Source organism: Erythranthe guttata, chromosome 9, assembly GCF_056151865.1.
Source record: "Erythranthe guttata isolate IM_541 chromosome 9, IM_541, whole genome shotgun sequence".
NCBI lineage: Eukaryota > Viridiplantae > Streptophyta > Magnoliopsida > Lamiales > Phrymaceae > Erythranthe > Erythranthe guttata.
This window is the reverse complement of record NC_142541.1, coordinates 16,773,410-16,796,409: the sequence shown is the minus strand read 5'-3', so window position 1 is coordinate 16,796,409 and position 23,000 is coordinate 16,773,410. Positions and strand designations below refer to the sequence as shown.

Sequence of the window (23,000 nt, the reverse complement as noted above, 5' to 3'; positions counted from 1 at the left end):
AGATCATTCTTAAGGCTACATTTTATTTATTATTAAAAAAAACATGTATATTGTATTCTTACAAAATTAAACTACAATATTCAGTCAGTTTCTTTCGTTGAAAAAAATGTATGGTAGTTATTTTATTTTGAATATTCGTGAATTAATGTTGATCTAACGACAATTAGAGATTACACAAGGTAGGCTATTGCAAAAAATAAACAATTTTGGTACCTCATGCAACGTGATCCAGTTTACTTCAACAAGTCAAAATGAAGTCTGCTCCGAAAAAATAATAACATGTAAATATTATGTTATAACAAATTTTATTTGCGAAATACATTTCCTTTTCAAATCCGTTGCACAACAAATCGCGTGCCGCCTCTGGCGATCGTACAACTCCGAACTTCTCTGTAAAGCATTAGTGCCATAACTTTCTTTCGCACAATAAAAATGATAATCGGTCTGTGTATCGATAAAAACCACATCAAGTGACAGGGCAGCAACCTTAATTAATTGCATAATGAACTCATCTTCACTTTTGAGCCCAATGTACCCACACATTTCAATCACCTTCAGATTTTTATGAAGAAATCCACCTGTCGTCGCTGACGTCACAACCGGAAAAAGCTCCATCCTTCCTCCCTATCATGAACAAGAACAAAGTACTAAACTAATAAATATGAGTTTCACAAAAGTATTAAACAAAACAAACATGGATTTGATAAAAGCCATACATTTAATCTGAGTGCTGTAGATTGTTGGTCGTAAGTGAAGTACTCTATCTGCAACAAAAAAAAACACTAGGAAATTAAAAAAAAAAAAAAATTTACACGCTTAATTACAAATTTCATATGGATATCATATTTTAACATGCAACATAAAAATTAGATATTTGCACATTTCACCTTGATTTTAAACTTCCGTAAGTTAGGAGATGCCTTGATCAATGATGTGAAGAAGAAAAGGCTTCGGCAACCTATTGACACAATATTCAATTCGAGCCGCTCGAGAAAGTATAGCTTATGCAAATCAGGAGAAGCAATTGGTCTCTCACGACCCTAACAAAAGCATCAAGACAAGAAAAAGTTATCGAGTTTAGTTACGATTAGCTAAGATTAGTTATTCATTACATGAGAGAGCATAATACCACGGTTTGAAAATTCAGTACAAGCTTCACCAGTTGGTCTGAATAACTCAAGTGCTTGTTAGGTTCATAAGCGAACGAATGACAAAACTTCCCGCCTAGAGTTAGCTCAGTTAGATTTGGAGTATTCTTGAACGGTGAACTGATTTTCCTTCCTTGATATGTACACGAGACAAGATTTGTGGCAGATATCTCCAAACTTCTAAGGTTCAGACAGTTGGATATTTCCAATTTCTTCAAGTTTGGTAATGGGCCAACGATTTCAAGATTCATTGTAGCATCGGAATCCCTTATGCATAAATGTTCGATATAAGGACATGATGCTAAAAAATACCGAATCACTTCATCATCGATATCAACATCAACCAACTTAAGGCATCTTAGAGAGCCAAAAGCGGAAGATGGTGATAATAATAACAGCTCCTCAATGCTGGGAAACTTGTAACAACAATGGAAACCATCATCCGCTGAAAAATCCAATTCAAATCCTTTTACTTTCTTTCGCATTGCAAAATATATCCAACTATCAATTTCACTGGTTCTGAATTGATAGCATAAATTAGTAAAACGAATTACTAAATTATCAACCCGCGGACCCTGATGCAAGTTGAGCACACGATTCACCAAGGCTTTGAACTTTTCCCTTTTCATTATCTTTCCAGTCGAAGTATTCCAATCATCAAAATCCAATGTACCAGATGTAAACATCCACAAATATCTCCATCTAGATGAAAGAACACTTGTTCTAACAACATCCTTGAGGCTCATACAAGACATAACGGCAATCAGAATATCATCATGCAACGTATCAATCCCAGTACCAATCTACATGGTTAAAATTTACAAATTCTATTAGTCTTCATCATGCAACTTATCAATCCCAGTACCAATGTACATGGTAAAAATTTACAAATTCTATTAGTCTTCAACACTACATATATAAATTAATATAGTCGGAACTTGCAAAATACTATTAATTTAGCAAAAAAAATATCGAAGTAGTAATTTAATACGTTTTTACCGAGTCGCGACTATGAGAAATTAGTATTTAAGCAATTAATATCGAGGTTACACTGTATGAAATTTTTTTTATCAAACTAAATAAATATAACCACAGCTGCAATTTCGAAAAAAAATAAAAATTCCCAACGAACCTCCTGTTTATGCTTCTTCGTCTCCATCTTTATCACAAGCCTTGGTGAATTAATGTGGCAAAAGATGACATTTTTATCAGCTTCGAATAAAAAAAAAAAAGAAAAATAATCAATTGCTGTTATAAATATACAAGAAGAAAATTATGTCGGAAATTCAACTGAATTGTGCTCAAGAGGCCTCAAACTTTTGACATTTGGTACGTTACCAATCTGAATTAGCGAGAAAGACGAACAATTTCATGTCGATTCAACTTCTGAAATTAGGTTAAAGAAAAACATAATTGGATCCTACGTCGTTTAGTTTTAAAGCATGTTTTTTAATTGCAATCCCAAACACGTCATTAGGAAAATATTTTCCATCCCTTAAATTTATACTTATTTCACATTTGGTCCCCTATGTTTTCAAAACACACATTTGGTCCCTTTTGTTTAAAAAAATCAACACTTTTAGTCATTTCTGTCAATTTTTCATTTGTACTGACGGAATCAAGCATGTTCCTATGGCTTCCTTAGCTGACTATCTAACGGTAAATTGGGGAACAACCAACAGTGTTAAATTACTGAAACATAAGAGACCAAATATGTTGTTTTATGAACATAGAGGACCAAATATGAAATTGGTGCAAACTTAATGGATGAAAACTGTAATTTTCCCAACTTATTATTTCAATTCTTAATAAGTTTTGTGAGAAAACATGTTATTCATTAGTTATTTTGAAAGCCAAACTTCCGGATTTCGGTGGCGAGATTAAAGCTCGATGGTGATAACGAAGGTTGATTTATGCATTAATGACTCCAGATTTGGGCAAGTCCCCATATATTTGGCAACTCCATTCATAATCCAGCAATTAGAGCTTGTATGAAGTATGAACTCCCATGGAAGACGATAAAAATTAAAATCCCTCTTTCGTTTATTTGTTGAATTGAAGGGTATTTTGGACAAATTACATATCCGTCCAATTCATGAAAAACCAAACATGACATTCTTATCCAATCCAATATCAAAAAAAAAAATCTCAGTTTCAATGGTGCATATTATTAATAGTTATAATAACATATAATTATTATGTTATAACAAATTTTATTTGCGATATGCAAGTCCTTGCCAATCCCTCCGCACGGTACATCGCGTACAGCCTTAACTGGCAGTCCTGCCAGTCTGGACTTGTCCCAAACCGGTCATAATTTTCTTTCGCATGATGATCAGTTTGTGTATCGATAAAAACCACATCCAGTGATGGGGCAACCTTAATTAAATGCAAAATGAACTCATCTTCACTTGTGATCCCAACATACCCGGACAATTCAATCACCTTGAGATTTTTATGTTGAAATTCAGCTGTCATCGCTGATGAAACAACCGGAAAAAGCTGCGTACTTCCTCTCTGTCATGAACAAGAACAATGTAGTAGTTAATGGAACATTACTAAAGTAATAAATTTGAATTTGACAAAAACCAGAATTTTAATCCGAGTACCTTCAATAGTTGGTTGTATGTCAAGTACTCTATCTGAAAAGGTAAAAATAAAAAAAAAAAAAAAACATTAGGAATAGGATTATTTCCTGTAGATTGAAAGTTAAATTTCTACTATTTGTGCAAAAAAACTATAGTGGGACAAAACAGAAAACTAAAACATAGACGATAAAATGTTTGCAGTAGACGAGCTATTCTAGCAAGTCTAAGTACATCACTGAAGTTGGTTTTTGTACATTCGAGCTGATCTAGAGGAAGAACTCCGTGTATTATAATACGACCCCCAAAATAACTGGATATTTCATTCAAACAAGTTGAAAAACGAGTATGATTACAAATTTCAAAAGCTAAGTAAAGATTGATAGGCATTCTCAAGCAAACACGAACAGAGTTACGTTCATTATGCAACTGTATGGATATGGTAAAGTGGAGTTTATATGTTAAACATGTACCATAAAGTCAGATCACGGTATTGAGAACATTTCACCTTGATTCTAAACTCTTGTAAGTTAGGAGATGACTTGATCAATGACGTGAAGAATAAAAGGCTCCGGCAATTCATTGACAAAACAGTCAATTCGAGCCGCTTGAGAGAGTATAACTGATGCAAATCAGGAGAAGCAATAGTTCTCTCACGACCCTAACAAAAGGGTTAATAAATACAAGAAAATGTTATTGATAGTTATGATTCCGAAGATTAGTATTTCATTCAAGATAATGGTGGCTTGACCACCTACCACGGTTTGAAAATTCAGCACAAGCTTCACCAATTGGTCTGAATAACTCGAGTGTTTGTTAGGTTCATAAACGAACGACCGACAAAACTCTCCTCCAAGAGTTAGCTCTATTAAATTTGGAGTTGTCTTGAACGGTGGACTGATTTTCCTTCCTTGATATGTACACGAGACAAGATTTGTAGCAGATATAATCATACTTCGGAGGTTGCAGCAATCGGATATTTCCAATTCCTTCAAGTTTGGTAATGGATCAACAATTTCAAGATTCTTCGTTGCTTTATTAGAAGCCCTTATGCATAATTGTTCTATACAAGGACACGAGGCTAAAAAATAGTGAACAACCTCGTCCTCGATATCAACATAAGCCAATCTGAGGGATCTAAGAGAGCGGAAACCAAACGATTTGACTTGATCGGAACGTGATAACAACTTTTCAATGTTAGGAAACCTGTAAGGAAAACAAGGGAAAATGCCTTTCTCCACAGATAAATTCAATTCGAAGCTTTTTACTTTTTTCTGCATTGCAAAATATATCCAACTATCAATTCCACTGGTTCTAGCTTGATAGTATAAATTAGTACTAAAACGAATAACTAAACTATCAACTTGCGGACCCCGATGCAACTTGAGCACACGATTCACCCAAGCTTTGAAATTTACCCTTTTCATTATCTTTCCGGTCGAAGTATCCCTATCATCAAACTCCAATTTTCCAGAAAACATCCATAAATATCTCCATCTAGAAGATAGGGCGCTTGTCCTAACGGCATCTTTGACGCTCATGCAAGATACAATGGCAATAAGAATATCATCATGCAACTTATCAATAATCCCTTCAGCTTTCTACATGGATGGTAAAAAAAATTACAAATTTTATTAACCTGAAAAAAAAAAACTATGAAACTAAATAAATATATAAAAACAAAAACAAAAAAAAAATCCCAACAAACCTTCATTCGTTTCCTTGGGTTTTGTGTATCTGGATCGACCTTATGCTTGTTCATCTCCATCTTTGAATGAATAAATGTGGCAAAAATATGTAATTTTTACCATCAAGTGAAAAAAAACTTGATTGGATATGATGTTTGGGTTACTAGGTAATTTGTTTGTACTATTTTTTTTTTATCATAGACTAGTAGCCCATATATTTGAACTTTGAAAGCCCAATACTAATTACTGGGCCCTGGCCTACATGTGATTCATTATTATTGCCGGTCCAAGAAAATTGAGGTGTAATTATGATTCACAGCAAATTATGATTCAAAAATAATGCCAAAAAGATAATTAACTAAAAAAGTTCATATGGCAAAAAGGTGAATCATAATTCATAAAAGTGCCGTTATTCCTCTCTCTTAAATCTAGATATATTTAAATTTGGACATGGTTTATATTTCACTAAAATAAAATAAATTATTGAAAATTAACTTGTGAGTAAATTTTGTATAGTGTGATGAACTCAGAAATTATGTTTTTGGAGAACAGAACACCCATATTTAATTATGAATAAAGCTGTATGTATGTATACGCCAACCATTGCGAATAGCAGATGTATTATGTAAAGAATATGAACATAGGAAATAGTTGGTTTACTTTTCAGAAGATAGGATTATTATTGAAAAAACATGTGTTCTATCTGTAATGGTACTATTGTAATTTTGCTAGCTGTTTGTATTTTTGTATTGAAATCAGCAATGAAGATTATGTGATGCAATTGAAATCGAACCATCAAACCTCGGATTTGGTTCGGCAAGAAAAACGTCATCGAAATCGAACCATAAAACCTTGGATTCTGTGATCTTTTTAATTACAGTAGTTCCCCATTGTCGAAAAACCAACGGCTAAATTTGCCTTCAGATTTTCAAAATACAATGATAGTTTTGTGGAATAAACAAGTTTTTGGCCATAAATTTTCAAAATACAATAAATTCTTCTTCTGTTTGATCTGCTGATGATGATTGTCTGTAAATTGGGTGCGCACTCTCTTTAATCGAAGCGCGGAAATCTTATTTGTCAAATTTGTTTTTAAATAAAAGTACAAACATATCTAAGTAAAACTAAATATCTACATATTATGTTATGAGAAATTTTATTTTGGAAGCAATACTCGATGCCAATTTCTCAGCATGTATTTTTGCGTGAAACCTTGTCATAGTCGTATTCTTCTGCTTATTATTCTCGATTGGCTTTTCCCATTCTTCTTCTGTCACTCTATACATAACCCAGTCCGTATTCAGATAATAATCGCAGTTTGTATCGATAACGATCTTCTCAAGTGATTGCTCGGCCATCTTCGACAGCTGCACAAGGAAATCTTCTTCACTTGCACACCCACAATACCCAACCATTGTAACCACCTTCAGATTTTTATGGTCAACCCCATTTGACTCTACTGTACTTACTTCAGGAAACGGCATCATTATTCGTATCTATCAAAATGAAAAACATTAAATAAATACTCGTTAAAATGAATTCGATAAAAGAAAGAGTTGAATTATGTACCTCAGAATCTGTATACCCTGGGACTGTAACTATGTAGTCTATCTGTCACAATATGAAACATATCTCAGTATAGTTAAATTGAAACTGAAATAACTATCAACATAAAATATACTTTGCCGTGAAAACATTCACCTGAATCCTAAACTCTCGTAAGCGAGGAGATGCCTTAATCAATGATGTGAAAAAGAGAAGGCTCCGGCCAACTTGCGACTCAATATTCAATTCAAGTCGCTCGAGAGCGTGCAACCGCGGCAAATCAGCTGGAGCAATTGTCCTCTCACGACCAAATGGAAACTGAGGAATGAAATTGTTAGAAATTATTTTTAATTAATACGAGCGATCGATTATAATGCACACTACCTCAGCTTGAAGGATCAGTGCAAGATTCTTTAGTTGAAATGAATAGCTGGAGTGTTTGTTAGGTTCGTAAATGAAGGACTCACAAAACTCCCCACCAAGAGCTAGCTCAAAGAACATTGGTGTTCTCTCGATTTGCAAACTGATTTCGCTTCCTTGGTATGTTAAACAGAAAATATACTTAGCAGATATCTTGATACTTTGCATGTTCCAGCAATCGGATATTTCCAATTCTCTCAAAAATGGTGATCGACCAACAACTTCGACATTTTTCGTAGTGTTGGAGCCTATTATGCAAACCTCTTCAATATGATAACACGAGTCCAAAAAATACCGAACCACCTCATCCTCGATATCAACCTCAACCAATACGAGCGATCTTAGAAACTGGAAAGAAGGCGTAGAACAACTCGAATGTGATAATAGAAACTCGGGAAACTTATAGCCGAAATCTAACCACACATCACAACTTGAAAAATTCAATTCAAACGATTCTACTTCCTTTCTCATAGCAAAATATATCCACTTATCAATGTCTATTGATCGATCTCTTACATTACCATAACGAATAATAAAACTTTCAACTAGCGGACCCTGATGCGACTTGAGGACATGATTCACCAAATCCTTGAACTTCGTCTCGTCCATTTTAGTTCCGGTGTCAGTATACATATCATCGAATTCCAATGTCTCGGAGTTGTATATCGAAGTATGTTTCCATAAATATCTCCATCTAGAAGAAAGTACACTAGTCCTCACAGCTTCCTCAACGCCCATACGAGACAAAATTGCAATAAGAATATCATCAGGCAATTGATCGATCATACAATTATTTCTACAACTCTGTCAATTCAAATGTGCACAGCACAACACAACAAACAAACAAAAAATTAGGGAAAAAAAACCGACAATTGGAAATAATGAAAGGCCGGTTGGGGAACCTGGTTTCGTGAAGTCCGGTTTTGATTAATTGTGTTCAGTAAAGCTGAATTAACATTAAGCTTAAGCTGCTGAGAAGAAGTTCCGTCCATATTAACGAAAAATATAAGCTCAGAATAATAATATATTATTAGGTTAATAGATGGCGGAAGTAGCAGTGAGGAAGAGAAGGAAGTTTGTAATCTTTATTGAAATTTCAATTGGGCCTTTAATATATATATATATATATATCCTTCTCTCTCTTGTGGGTTTTGATTTGCATGGCCCACTAAAATTACAATGTTCAAATTGTGACATTTAAATGATTAATTAATTTCTTATTTGGTGTCTCAATTTTTATTTTTTTTTACTTATTTGGTGTACTATTTTAATAATAATAATAAAAAAAAATATTCATGTGCAATAAAATTTAAGGTAAATTACACTCCTCGGGTATGGTCAATTTACGAAAAAAACTCATTTTATTTGGATAATTACATCTACTCCTCAACTATGATTTTTTTTCTTACACATCCACCCTTGTGGTGTCAAATTCAACATAATCATCTAGATTTCGTGAAATTTGCTCTAGTTTATACTCGTTTTGTGTAAACATACAGTTTATGATGCACCACAATCAGATATATACAAGTCAAAAACCACATATTATGACCATCTTGATTCAAAATTTGGCGAATGAGATAAAGCGGGTACAAAAGTGATAATCTTCCATATTATCTCGAAGATTCCACTAAATTTGAAACCGTAAGTGTGGACGTGTAAGAAGATTTACAGTTGATGGAGTTGGTTGTAATTATCCAAATGGGGTTTTCGTAATTTAACCATACCTCAGGGGTGGTTGTAATTTATCCTAAAATTTAAGATATAACTATAATTACTATATTATATATTATAATTACTAACGTATATTTTTTATACCATGTAAAATTTATATTAGAAAAATTGACAGTAAATGTCAATCTGAAATGATAAATGTCAGAAGATTGTTTAACAAATGTGGGATATTTCTTTTCAATTTACGAAATTTGGCATTTAACCTAAAATGTCTAATTTGTATACATTTTGGATTTTTAGTTTAGATCAGAATATATCAAACATAAAAATAATTTTAATTCAAATATTAATTGTCTTAGTTTATTTATTTTTTATCACTTTTAATTTTCTTTTTAAAATTTTCTTCATCCCTAGCTAAAAAAAATCTTATTTTTCAAACGGAAGATGCATGTTTATCTTTCAAATTTGTTTCAAAATCTGCAATAAAGATCAGTAAAACTAAATAAATAGTAAATTAATGCATCATCATTATATATATATATATATATATATATATATATTATAAATTATGTTATGACAAATTGTATTTGTGAAGGAAAAGTGGATGCAAATTTCTCAGCATGCTTCTTAGCCGTTTTGGCGCGAAGTCGTGTCGTAGTCATCTTCTTCTGCTTCTTCTTCATTGGCATATCCCCTTCTTCTCTCAGCCTGTAAGTAACCACTTCACATTCACGAAAATAATCACATCTTGTATCGATAACGAACATCTCAAGTGACGTGGCAATCTTAGACAATTGCACTAGTAAAATTTCTTCACTTGCGCACCCACAATATCCAGCCATTTCAACCACCTTCAGATTTTCGTGGTTAAACCTACTTGCCTCTACTGAACTTACTTCAGGAAACGACAACATTTTTCTTATCTGTCGAAACGAAGAACAAAAATACTCATTAAAAGGGAAATACGAACAAAAGAAGAATCGAATTTTGATAAAGAAAAGAAAGAACTGAATTGTGTACCTGAACATCTGTACGGTTCGCGACTGTAACTAAGTATTCTATCTGTGAAAAATATGAAACATAATAGCTCAATAAGTAAAAAAACTCTATGTAATGCAAGCTCATGTACTAATTAAATTAACGTTCACCTTAATTATAAACTCTTGTAAGTGAGGAGATGCCTTAATCAACGATGTGAAAAAGAGAAGGCTTTCTCCAACTTGTGACTCGATGATCAATTCAAGCCGCTCGAGATTGTGCAACTGAGCCAAATCAGGAGGAACAATTGTCCTATCACGAAAATAAAAAACCTGGAGGATATATGAAAAAATATGTCACTGATTTGTTGTAATTGCTAAAATTAAAATGAACGATTATAATAATAATAATGCACCTACATTGTTGGCTTGAAGTTTCAATACAAGGTCCACCAGTTGATCCGAATAGCTCGAGTGTTTGTTAGGTTCGTAGATGAAGGACTCACAAAAGTCCCCACCGAGGGCAAGCTCGGACAGGTTTGGAGTGTTCTTGAACGGCAGACCGATTTTCATTCCTTGGTATTTAAAGTAGACAAGATTCAAAGCAGATATCTCCATACTTTGTAGGTTGTTACAATGCGATATTTCCAATTCTTCCAAGTATCCGAATGAATCAACAATTTGGAGATTTTTCGTAGTTTTAGAGGCTGTTATGCACAGCTTCTCAATATTAGGACACGACTCAAGAAAATACCGAACCAACTCATCCTCGATATCAACATCAACCAATATAAGGCTTCTTAGAGAGCAAAAGGGAGCCTCTATACCTTCGTGCAAAAGTGAAAGCAGCTTCTCAATCTTGGGAAACTTGTATCCGCAGTGAGACCAATTTAAATTTGACAAATCCAATTGGAAATCTTCGACTTCTTTGTTCATGGCAAAAACTATCCAATTATCAACGTCTCTTGATCGAGCTCCTAACTTATTGTAACCAATAATTAAAGTATCGAGAAACGGACCCTGGTACGAATTGAGGACATAATTAACCAAATTCTTGAACTTTTTCCTCTTCATTTTAGTTCCGGTTTCATTATCAATGTAATCAAATACCAATGTGTCAGATGTAAATATATCCATATATCTCCATAGATATCTCCATCTAGAAGATAATACACTAGTCCTCATAGCTTCATCAATTCTCATGCAAGACAAAATTGAAATAAGAATATCATCAGGCAATTTCTCAATCATACAATTGTTTCTATAATCCTCTCTATCATCATCATCCAAAGGATCAACGGCCTGTAGTGAAATTAAATTTAAAAAAAAATAAAATAAATAAATAAAATAGTAGCCCTATCAATCACAATGTAAAATTGAAAATAAAATAAAATATAATCGACAATTGGAAATAATGGAAGGGCGATTACGAACCTTGTGCTTCTGCTTCTGCTTTCGTTTTCGTTTTCTTGTGTGCCGTGAAGCTGAATTCTGCTTGAGCTGCAGAGAGGAAGTTCCGTCCATACTATCACAATTCACAATACTCAAAAAAAAATTAATGAGGAAAAATATTATAATTTTACGAGCCTTTTAACTATATATATAATACAAAAATTCTTAATTATTTATAGGGTAATTACGGCCAACTCACCCTGAGGTAAGATCGAATTACAAAAAAAACCCTTATGTTTTGGTAATTACAACCACCACTTAACTATGAATTCTTCTTACGCGTCCATATCTGCAGTGTCAAATTTAGTGGAATCTTTTTGATTATATAGAATATACTCAAGTTTGTACATGTTTTTCTCAGCTCCACATTTTGAAACAAGATGATCATAAGATTTATCTATTAGCTTGTAAATATCAGACTATGGTGCATCATAAACTGTTTTTTGTACAAAACGAGTACAAAATAGAGAACATTCCACAGATTCTGAAAAATTATGTTAAATTTGACACTATAAGAGTGTACGTGTAAGAAAATTTATAATTGAGAGGTTGTTGTAATTACCCAAATATAATGGTTTTTTCATAATTTGACGTTAGCTCAGAGGCTGGTGGTAATTCACCAATTATTTATATAATGGTGGTCGAAATTTTGATATTGTATGGGCTCTTTTGATTGAGTAGTTTGGATAGATAGGTAGGGATGTGATATGTAATATTGGGATTAAAATGTTGATGAGTAACAACAAATATTACTTTTGGTTTGTGGTATTGTCACGTGTATGCTAATCACTTGATGAACAATTTCATGTTTTGTTTCCTTGATTTTACTGTTTTATTTGGGATAAGTTGTGAAATGTCCGAAAATGCCCTAAATGATATTATTATATGATATATATGTCCATCTTCGTCTTCTTTAGATCCCCAATTGCAAAACCCAGCAAACCTACCAATTTCTGCCATAATCTTTAATTGGCTCTGTATAAAATTGCTAAAATAAATAGATATGGCAGAGAAAAAAATAAAATCAAATATGCAACTATATTAGATATTCTATTCTCCCATTTATCAAGTAGTTAATAAGCGGAGATTCCATTAATCAAGAAAAAAATATAGCATCATAAATCATGTGGCATGTCCCTATCTTCTTCTCTCTCTTTTTCCCCTCTCGAAACCCTAATTGGAACACATTCAGCACACAATTTAAGATGAACCTGTACAGATTTCTCGAATTGGAGTACCACGGCATCTCGATTTTCAGCTGTATTTTATGTTTGTTGTTGCAGAATCAAGTTCTGAATACTCGCCACGTCTGTATCGCATAAGATTATTCGAAGCGTTAATGGAGGGCTCTTCAACGGCGTCTTTTGGCCGCGGCGGAGGACGGTCGGGAGTTGTGGGAGGCTGCTAATGTGAACGCCAGTTCTCACCTTCCAAAATTAGGGCTCAGCAGTGAAGACACAATTGAGAAGAAAAGCGACTATTTATATGTAATAAATTTGTAATTATTGTACGTTTGAAGGGCATTTTCGACATTTCATACGCACAACATGATGGGAGTATTTCAGTGATAAATTGTCAAGCCAAATTTGGCTTGACAACTAATAATTCGATTGAGGGATAAAAGTGGTGGGGTCATTTGTCAAGGTTTGAGAAAACATCCAAACCAAATGTTGTACTAAAAGGTACTATTTATCCCATCAAGGCTAATAATGCCAACCAAAAGAGCCCTATATGTATTGCAAGGCCTATCAATATTCATATATTGGACTGGGCTTGAAATTGGAACTAAATTACCGAATTCCTCTATTTCAATTCAATTTTTCTTATTAAATTGGAAATTCGAAGGCAAATATTTTATAGATTGTTTCCAAAAAAAAAAAAAAAAAAAAAAAAAAAAAAACTATTTAACTACAAAACATATTTAAATAAGAATTAAAATATCAAGTGAGTGCATGTTTGCTTGGACTCCTGAAATCATTGAGTAGCAACAGTTGCTTCACAACATATCTCATAGATGGTCTTCTTATAGCCTCCTTTTCAGTGCAACTCAAAGCTATTAACAACACTTCTCTCACTTGCTCCTTCACTCTTGAATCTACAAATTCATCCACCAATTCCAAATCCACGATTTTTTCGATTTTATCTTCGTTTTCATTCCACGTAGACTTCGCCCACCCAACAATATCAACTTCTCCGCCAAAAGACGGGTCCAAAGCTTTCTTTCTCGTGATCAGTTCCAACAAAACTACCCCGTAAGCATATACATCACACGCCTTACTACTTCTCGTGGAGAATGCATTTTCTGCCAACAATTGCATTGTTCGTGAGTTTATATACTCATATAAGAGAAGAGGTAAATAAGCAAATAAACGTGAAAGAGGCAGCATAGTGTCATCGGGGGCACCCCCACTGTTTCTTGTTAATTTTCATATAATAAAGTATTGTACACCCGCATATAAAAAATCGCATTTTTTTGTGCAAGAAAACAAAATTCTGGCTACTAGGGGTGCAAATCGGATGGATCAGATCGAAAATAAGTGAATTTTATTCCAATGCCGTTCCAAAAAAATCGGAAATTGGAAATTTTCGGACCGGAATCGGCCGAATTCGGAAATTTCCAATTTTTAGTAAACTAAAATGTAAGATACATAATAATTTTGATACTATGAATCTATTTTTCGGGACAACAAAAAAATTCAAATTTTCGGAATTATTTTTGGAAATTAAAATTGGATCGGAAAAATCAGAAATCAGAATTTCGGACATCGGAATGAAAAATATTGTTCCAAAATCGGAAATTTCTGCTAAGAGAAGCAAAAGAATTGAGGAATATTTTAAAGAATATACCTGGAGCCATGTACCCGATAGTGCCCTGAATTTTACTCGATGTCATTGAAGCAACCGATTCCTCCAAGAGCTTCGCAATGCCAAAATCCGAGATGTGAGGCTCCAAATCTGAGTCCAGCAAAATATTCATCGGCTTGATATCACGGTGCACGATAGCAGGATCGCAGTCGAAATGGAGATACGATAGCCCCTGAGCAGTTCCGAGCGCTATCTTACACCGAACTTCCCACTCCAACGGTTGTGATGAATCTGCCCCGTGTAGAACATCATAAAGGCTTCCGTTTTCCATGTAACCGTACAGAATCAAACCGAAGTCCTTTCTCAGCCAAAAGTCCTCCATTCTTACAAGATTACGATGTCTGACTTTTCCAATCGTCTGTATTTCTCTTACCATACTCTTGTTTCCTCCTTTAGATCCAACATAACCAATCTTCTTCAAAGCATATACTTTGGTGGGACCCAACGTAACCTTGTATACAACTCCGTGCGCTCCTCTGCCAATAATATACTTATCGTTCAGATTCTCGGTAGCTTCCGTAACTTGATTGAGGAGAGAAGAAGCACCTTCTTCGGAAGATACTAGAAGGTTCCGTTCATGCCCTTTGTACCTTAACAACACATACGAAACCCCAAGAAGAAGAATCAAAGCGAAAAGGAATGTTCCGGAAACTATCATTGCAATATCGACGTGCCTGAGACCTCGTTTTCTTGGTGGCGTATTACACGATTTGAAGGTGTTGTTGTTGTTGTTATAGCCCTGACAGCTCACTCCATTTTCTACTCGGCAATCGATGCATATGTCTGAGTTTCCAATAAATGACGAGGGAGACGAAATTACGAATTTAACCAGTGGACTTGGAATTGGACCGGCGAAAGAATTGTACGAAACATTGACCTCGGTTAAAGAATTGAGTTGACCAATGACTTCCAAATTCCCAGAGAGATTATTGCAGCAGATATCTAATTGCTCCAGCATTTTCAACTTTCCTAATTCTTTCGGAACAGAACCCGTTAATCTGTTACTGCTAAAATTCAACGATCTTAGGCTCTGAGCTTCGAATTCGAGTCCTATCGAAGGAGGAATATTCCCTTCCAACTGATTTTCACCGAGGTGTAGAAACGAAAGCTTCCCCATTTGAAATAACGAAGTAGGAATGGACCCACCGAAACGATTTTTACTAATATCCAAACTTGACAATTCGACCAAGCTTCTTAAATTGGAAGGAATTGTTCCGTTTAGTACATTGTGACTCGCATCAAATCTCGACAATTTTCGACAGCTCGATAACTCTAATGGCAGCACGCCTTCTAGACTATTGTGAGACAGATTTAAATGCTCGAGATCGAAAAGATTTCCTATCTCAGTAGGTATATTACCAGTCAGATTATTGAGAGATAAGTCTATAGAGGTAACCTTAGCAAGATTCCTTAAACTTGAGGGAATCAATCCACTCAAGCTATTGTTGCTAAGGTCCATGAAAAGAAGGTTCGATTTTTCGACAAAATCTGGAAGTTCGCCTGTGAGATTATTCTGTTTGAGAATCAATCTATTCAAACTAAAGCAACTTCCAATATCCGACGGAATGATTCCTCGGAAATGATTTTGACCCAAGAGAAGCTTTCTCAATTTCTTTTTGAAGCAAAGATTCGGTGGAATCGGACCAGTGAACTTATTTCTGGTGAAGTCAACCAACATTAGGCTACTATTTAAGCCCAAGCCTTGAGGTATATTTCCAGTAAACTGATTATCGAACAACGAAATATTCGTCAACTGCTTAAGCTCGGTGATTTCTTTAGGTATTTCACCACCAAGATTATTCCCGTAAACCAGAAAATGTTGAAGGGTTTGGATCGAGAATATGCTTTTCGGAATTTCGCCGCTCAAATGGTTGGTAAAAAGCATGAGGGTTTGCAGATTACGGAGCATACCTAATTCACTTGGAATCAAACCCTCCAAATGGTTTCCGTAAAGCTGCAAATCGGTTAAAGCTTTGCAATTTCCGAGCTCACGTGGGATTGGTCCAGACAAGTGATTATCAGACAGGTAAAGAAGTGTCAGCTCAGTGAGTTGTCCTAACGAAGAAGGAATACGCCCACTTAAGCCACAATTAACAGCAGAAAGATTTGTTAACTTACTGCAGTTTCCCAAACCATGCGGAACACCACCAATGAATCGATTGTTCGATAAAATAAGAAGTTGCAACTCCTTAAAGTTACCAAAATCCAACGGAATTCGACCCTCCAAATTGTTATTCTCTACGTACAAACACGTAAGACGCACGAGATTGTTTAAGCTATTAGGCAATTCACCTTCGAGTAAGTTATCGTTGAGGTAGAGCTCTTGCAATTCACTGCAATTTCCTATCGAAGAAGGGATAGTTCCGGATAATTGATTGTTGTTCAAGTAGAGATACGTAAGCTCACTCAAATTTCCGATAGGTAAAGGAATCGAGCCACTAAGCATGTTGTTAAAGAGGTAAATTTCTCTCAAGTGAGGAATTCGAAATAAGGAATCGGGAATTTCGCCACTAAGAGAATTCGACCACAGGCTTAAACTCAGCAACCTCGATAAATATCCGAGACTTTCCGGAATCACCCCCGAAAAGTTGTTTTCGGAAAGCTCTAAAGACTCGAGGAGACTACAGTTTCCTAACCCTAACGGAATCGAACCCGAAAAAGTGTTCTGGCTTAAATTGATCGATTTCAAGTGTTTTAGATAGGCGATTTCTGGTCCTAATCGACCGGATATACCGAGGTTGAACAAGTTTAAACGATCGACTAAGTTGTGGTGGTTACAATGCACACCAAGCCATGAACAAGGTGTGGAGTGGGAAGAGTTCCAGCTGGATTTGATGGAAGAAGGTACTACTTTCCAATGCCTAACTAGTGATAACAGAGTTGTACCTTCTATGTTCAAAGCAAACACCCCCAATTTTGAAGTGTAGAGCAATATTATCATCATCAGCAACAGAAACCAACTCAAATCAATTTTCATGTTTACAATTTACAAAGCAGAGATATATCAAGAAAATGCTGAATTTTGAAAGAAAATGCAGAGAGAGAAAAGGGCATACCGAATTCGATGGAAAATTCACAAAGGCAAAAGGGTTTTGAATTGAGAATCCGAAAATCGATTAGTTGATGAGAGTGTGAAAGCTGACACGGATGTTGAAAAACAATTGCGGCTTTAGTGAAGTGAGTGGATTAATACCTGTGGTTTGTGTTGTGAATATTTTTAGAAAATACAATTTTATATTAAACAATTAAGAACATGCAATATATAAAATAAGATAATCATATAGGAATAGAAAATAGATTAAAGTAAAAGTAATAGAACGGCTGGCCTGAATAGGAGTCGTGCCACTAGACACTGTCCTAAGAGAATGATTGCCTCCCTTCGTGCAGGTATTGACGGCTGATCATACTCCCAAGATAAAACCCAATGGCCTCGCCGGTGCTTCGTCTATGAGCAACGATCATAGGAAGCTTAAGAACGAACCTTATCTAAGTGCCCAAGGTTTATAGGAAAATATAGAAGATGATGCATGCTTTGTGTAAGTGTGTATGTGTAGTGTTATATGCTATGATGTGTTCTAGCAAGTAAGCTAATGACCCTATTTATAGGGTGGTTGTGACCTTAAGGGTCAAAGAGAGTTTAATGGTGCATAATGGCCATTGAAGGGGACGTTACAAAATATAATTAAAATAATAAAAGCAATTTTAAGTTTTAAAACTTCTCAAATTTCCAACAATCCCCCACAAGGTTTAAAACTTAAAATGTATGCATGTATACTTATATATAAAATAGGGCACTAATATTGTGCAATGGGTGTAGGAGCCTTCCGAGCTTGAGCCTACACTTAGTGTTGATGATTTCCATTTGAGGGAACGATAATGGCGCAAGCGCTTTGAATTATGTCCCTTCACCAAACTTCAATGCATCACACACACAATATCGATATCGGTTCAGTTCAAGCGGGTTAGCGCGTTATCGGCCATGCGCTCTTATCTTGATTCTCATGAAAGTTTCTAGGGTTAGCCCAAACCCATAGCCACGGCCTCATGGCAACTTTTCACTTAGGTGAAACCTCCAAGGGTATGTATGACCTCCACCCTACGGTATTCCCGCTTTGGTTTCATTAAGGGTTAAACCCATCCTTATCGTCACACTATAAAGCACTATCACCATAGGGATGGGAAGGAGGTGCTCTCCTCATAATTTTAATTTAGTGCTTAATGAGTCACGCATTTACGGGTTGTTTCTACCACATTGAACCTTCTTCATGGGGTCTCCAATCACAAAGGTTGGGTTACTCCCGGAGGTGACTCCCTTACGGGCTTATGCCCATCCCCCTCGATGAATTTTTATATCCTTATAGGATAGATCCTTAATAGATCAATGATCATTTCTTTCGAAATTTTAATTTGATCAATGAGTTTTACACCCTTATAGGGCAGTTCTTTAACAAATGTTTCAAACGTTACTGTTGAGAGAATATCATATTTCTCTTCAACTGATACTAAATACTTTGAGATTTTCTGCAGGTGTCAAACTCAATTTCTTGTTCGAAGATCAATGATCAAATATTTAATTTTCTCAGACATGACCTTATATGATCAAGATTTTCATTTTGATAAATACCCCCACATTTCAAGAGAATTTAGGCATGAAATAACTCTTTTAACAACAATAGCATAGACCTTTTAATTTCAATTAAATGAAATTAGCTATTTAAGCAAATTCACAAAAGATAGTGGGAGTTTTAGATATAAGATGAAATATATACTCCTTTTAAATCACGTTATCTTGAATAAGGAGAAATACTCATTGAAATAACTTTTAATGAATAAATTCTCAAATTTGTCTTTGGGGTTTTTTTTTTTTTTTTTCTTTTTAAATGTTTGGCAAAAGATAAAGAGATACCTCAAAATATTAATTAAAAGTCATAGTCAATTAGCTTTCAAAATCACCATTTAATGCCATGCATCGGCATACAAGGATAATTAACTTTTGATTTCATTTACTACGAAAACATATCTCAATCAAATTTTGATATTCACAAAATAAATTAAACACTTAATTCAAGCTCAGTATTTCACTTTTGATAACACGAACATATTATGAGAATCATTTTCAATCTAAACAGCGTGAAAATAGTTGAACCATTATCATAGAATGGTTTTCATGCATAGGCATTCTAGAATTCAAACAAATCAAATAGCACGGGCATAGTCTCATAGAATATCAAAATTTCACATACGTAAATTCATGCATGCAATAATATCTTGAATGCATGAAGTGTTAAATCCATTTGAAAGTTCACCAAACATAGCTTTAAACTTTATTTTATCTATAAACAATAACTATACGCAGACAATTATATCCAAACTTGGATTCATGAGTGGAAACGGAATAATCTAAAGAAGAGAGTCAAAAAAAAATTCACACCATTTTATTTTTATGTAAAATAACTACCATGCACAAATGTCACAAAATAAAATAATTATGTACAACTGTCAAGCTAATGAACGTTATGAAAATATTTCTTAAGTAGTCAATTTCCAATGGGCAAATAAACAAATAATTAATTAATATTTCAGTTAACTTTTAATAACTAAATCATGCCAAATGATACTCTGAATAACATTCATATTTTAGACATTCCAAAAGTATAATTGTCTCTTTTAAAATGTTATTAATTAAAAGATATAGCATATCTCATGGCCCTCAATATAAGAGGTCTATTTCATTTTTTTTTTCTTTTTATTTAATTGTCAAATAATAGATACATACCTTTTGATGAGTTTAAATCTCCACTGCTACATGAATTTACACTTTTTTTTTTCTTTGTGTATCCACCAACTTCCCATCGAGTGTGGCTTCCTTATAATGCAATCACAGTTGATGGTCTATAGAGATACATGCTCATCTAAGTACAAAAATTTGTAGTTAATTTATAGTAGATAAAAATAGATAAATGATCACGTTATATATGCTTCAAAGTCTTGAAACATTTGAAAGCATATATGGGTTTTTTTATCTTACTTTATGCTTAGAGCAAAGTCTGAATCACCAATTTAATTTTCAATTATTATCAAATATTAGATGACATCAACGATTGGCAACAATAATTCATAAGAACATATCAATCATTAATTCTCAACCAAATTGACAGTAATAATTAGAGTTGTAAGTGGTAGAATATATTTTGCACCTTATTATTGTAACCATGAGAACGTACTAATAAATTTGAAAAATAAATAATGATGATGTTCCACTAATTTTCAGTTACAAATATAATTACTACTTATCAATTAAGAGATAAATCATAAAGAGTTTAATGTAACGTCTATAGAAAATAAATAGCACATTCATTACATATATATTTTGGGTGTCATTTTCAAGTAATAAAATATTCCAGCATATAGCCAAAATGTAACTGAACTTTAATTTATGATTGTGAGTCCTGATTTCCAACTCGAATTAGCCAGTTAATTTCAGAATTTAAAACGATAAGCAAATATGCAACTTTACATCAATTTCCAATGAACAATAGCATAATATAATAATATGTCAAATGTAAGCATGAATGCTTAATGTACAACGCATAAATTTATACAATAATTTTATACTAATGAACAGTGCATTTCTAATTCAGTTAAGATGCCTTTATCATGTCAATTGGTGCTCAAGTTTATAAACAATAAGAATGCTACTGAAACCAGACAATGCTTATTTTCAATTAGTAAACAACGGTACTCTAATCTATAAATTAACTGGGTAGCAAAATTAAATCAAGAATCATTCTCTTAGATTGTTGTGAATATTTTTAGAAAATACAATTTTATATTAAACAATTAAGAACATGCAATATATAAAATAAGATAATCATATAGGAATAGAAAATAGATTAAAGTAAAAGTAATAGAACGGCTGGCCTGAATAGGAGTCGTGCCACTAGACACTGTCCTAAGAGAATGATTGCCTCCCTTCGTGCAGGTATTGACGGCTGATCATACTCCCAAGATAAAACCCAATGGCCTCGCCGGTGCTTCGTCTATGAGCAACGATCATAGGAAGCTTAAGAACGAACCTTATCTAAGTGCCCAAGGTTTATAGGAAAATATAGAAGATGATGCATGCTTTGTGTAAGTGTGTATGTGTAGTGTTATATGCTATGATGTGTTCTAGCAAGTAAGCTAATGACCCTATTTATAGGGTGGTTGTGACCTTAAGGGTCAAAGAGAGTTTAATGGTGCATAATGGCCATTGAAGGGGACGTTACAAAATATAATTAAAATAATAAAAGCAATTTTAAGTTTTAAAACTTCTCAAATTTCCAACAATTTGGTAGTTGCTTTGTCTGAGTTTCAACGCGTTTTCACTTTCTTTCAACATGTTTTCAACTCTCTACTAAAATATTCAGCATATACACCCATGCGTTTGTGTCTCCTTAAAAACATGCATACTCTTTCGATAAGGATAAATCTTGTTTTGTGGTGATTTTTTTGGGTTTTTTTTTTTTTTTTTTTTTTTTTTTTTGTAAAATACGGTCACTCCCCTGCGGTGAAGTCAAATTACGAAAATTCATATTGTTTGGGTAATTACAACCGCATCCTTCAATTATGAATCTTCATACACGTTCATCCTTATGGGGTCAAACTCAACATAATCTTCTAGATTCAGTGGAATGTTTTTTAGTTTGTACTCATTTTGTGTAAAAATGCAGTTTCTGATGCACCATCATCTGATTTTTACAAGACAAAAGGCATATCTTATGATCATCTTGTTTCAAAAGAGCTCGAATGAAGTAGAACGGATACAAACTAGAAAATATTCCACATAATCTAGAAGATTTCGCTAAATTTGACACCACAATAGTGTACATATAAGAAATTCACAATTAAGGAGATGATTGTAATTAACCAAACATGAGAGGGATTTTTTATAATTTGACAAAATCTAATGAATCTTGAAAAACACCATTTATAAATTCGGAAGATGAGTGAGGTGCATACTGACAGCACTACCATGAAAATAGAAAGGGTCATAAATTCATGAGAGGAAGAATCATCGTTTTCACACCAGAGAGAGATCTTTCTCATAAATGGCAAATTGCAGATTGCACTAAAACACTAAATGCAGTGGGGACCAAATTTATAAGAACCAAATTAAATTGCAATTTTTTCACAATTTTATTGAAAACGAAAGCAATAATACTTTAACGAAAATGCTATTTGCGGTCACAAAATTGCTATTCGCGGTTTATAACAAAACCCCCCAAAACTTTTAAAAATATCAAAAAACCCCCTAAAACTGCAAATAGAAAAAAAAAAAAATCGAAAATTCGAAATCAAGCTTGAAGAAGGGTTGGGCTTCGATTTTTTGATGTAATTTCGACTCTTTTATGTGTAACATGCATTGGGTAGGTCGATTACGGAACCAATTTCATGTTAAAAAGCCCTACAAATCAATTTGTAGGGCTTTTTTTTTCGCAAAAAAATGTTCGAACGCCCAAGATGGGCGCCCAAGGCGTGTACGAACGCCCGGCGTTCGTACACGCCTTGGGCGCCCATCTTGGGCGTTCGAACATTTAAAAAAAAAAAATAAATAAATAAATAAATAAAATTTTGCACTGGACGCCCAACTCGGGCGCCCAAATG

General features: G+C 34.2%; 5 protein-coding genes across 6 annotated transcripts; all 5 read right to left on the bottom strand.

Moving 5' to 3' along the window:
• Positions 1-185: 185 nt before the first annotated feature.
• LOC105976127 (F-box/LRR-repeat protein At3g26922) lies at positions 186-2,617 on the bottom strand. Of its 2 annotated transcripts, XM_088823213.1 has the most exons (6): positions 2,487-2,617; positions 2,281-2,360; positions 1,130-1,951; positions 888-1,040; positions 717-764; positions 186-624 (listed from the first exon to the last, which is right to left on the bottom strand). In XM_088823213.1, exons 2-6 carry the CDS (start codon positions 2,305-2,307, stop codon positions 289-291), a joined length of 1,386 nt encoding a protein of 461 aa, XP_088679339.1. In that variant the 5' UTR covers positions 2,308-2,360; positions 2,487-2,617; the 3' UTR covers positions 186-288. The 2 variants fall into 2 exon arrangements, with proteins under 2 accessions (XP_088679339.1, XP_012856874.2); XM_013001420.2 differs by having other exon boundaries at positions 2,281-2,615.
• A 552-nt stretch (positions 2,618-3,169) lies between these two features.
• LOC105975419 (F-box/LRR-repeat protein At3g26922) lies at positions 3,170-5,601 on the bottom strand. Its single transcript, XM_088823586.1, has 5 exons — positions 5,442-5,601; positions 4,492-5,334; positions 4,242-4,394; positions 3,758-3,790; positions 3,170-3,665 (listed from the first exon to the last, which is right to left on the bottom strand). Exons 1-5 carry the CDS (start codon positions 5,499-5,501, stop codon positions 3,345-3,347), a joined length of 1,410 nt encoding a protein of 469 aa, XP_088679712.1. The 5' UTR covers positions 5,502-5,601; the 3' UTR covers positions 3,170-3,344.
• Positions 5,602-6,473: 872 nt separating this feature from the next.
• Positions 6,474-8,479, bottom strand: LOC105976136 (FBD-associated F-box protein At5g56370). The gene is made up of 5 exons (XM_013001431.2): positions 8,289-8,479; positions 7,351-8,190; positions 7,123-7,284; positions 6,991-7,032; positions 6,474-6,917 (listed from the first exon to the last, which is right to left on the bottom strand). Exons 1-5 carry the CDS (start codon positions 8,376-8,378, stop codon positions 6,561-6,563), a joined length of 1,491 nt encoding a protein of 496 aa, XP_012856885.2. The 5' UTR covers positions 8,379-8,479; the 3' UTR covers positions 6,474-6,560.
• Positions 8,480-9,626: 1,147 nt separating this feature from the next.
• LOC105975572 (putative FBD-associated F-box protein At5g56820) lies at positions 9,627-11,586 on the bottom strand. Its single transcript, XM_013000773.2, has 5 exons — positions 11,472-11,586; positions 10,458-11,339; positions 10,209-10,370; positions 10,081-10,122; positions 9,627-9,983 (listed from the first exon to the last, which is right to left on the bottom strand). Exons 1-5 carry the CDS (start codon positions 11,559-11,561, stop codon positions 9,627-9,629), a joined length of 1,533 nt encoding a protein of 510 aa, XP_012856227.2. The 5' UTR covers positions 11,562-11,586.
• A 1,709-nt stretch (positions 11,587-13,295) lies between these two features.
• Positions 13,296-17,331, bottom strand: LOC105975857 (uncharacterized). Its single transcript, XM_088823212.1, has 2 exons — positions 14,337-17,331; positions 13,296-13,791 (listed from the first exon to the last, which is right to left on the bottom strand). The coding sequence occupies exons 1-2, from the start codon at positions 17,329-17,331 to the stop codon at positions 13,430-13,432; spliced, it is 3,357 nt and encodes a 1,118-aa protein (XP_088679338.1). The 3' UTR covers positions 13,296-13,429.
• Between the last annotated feature and the right edge of the window lie 5,669 nt (positions 17,332-23,000).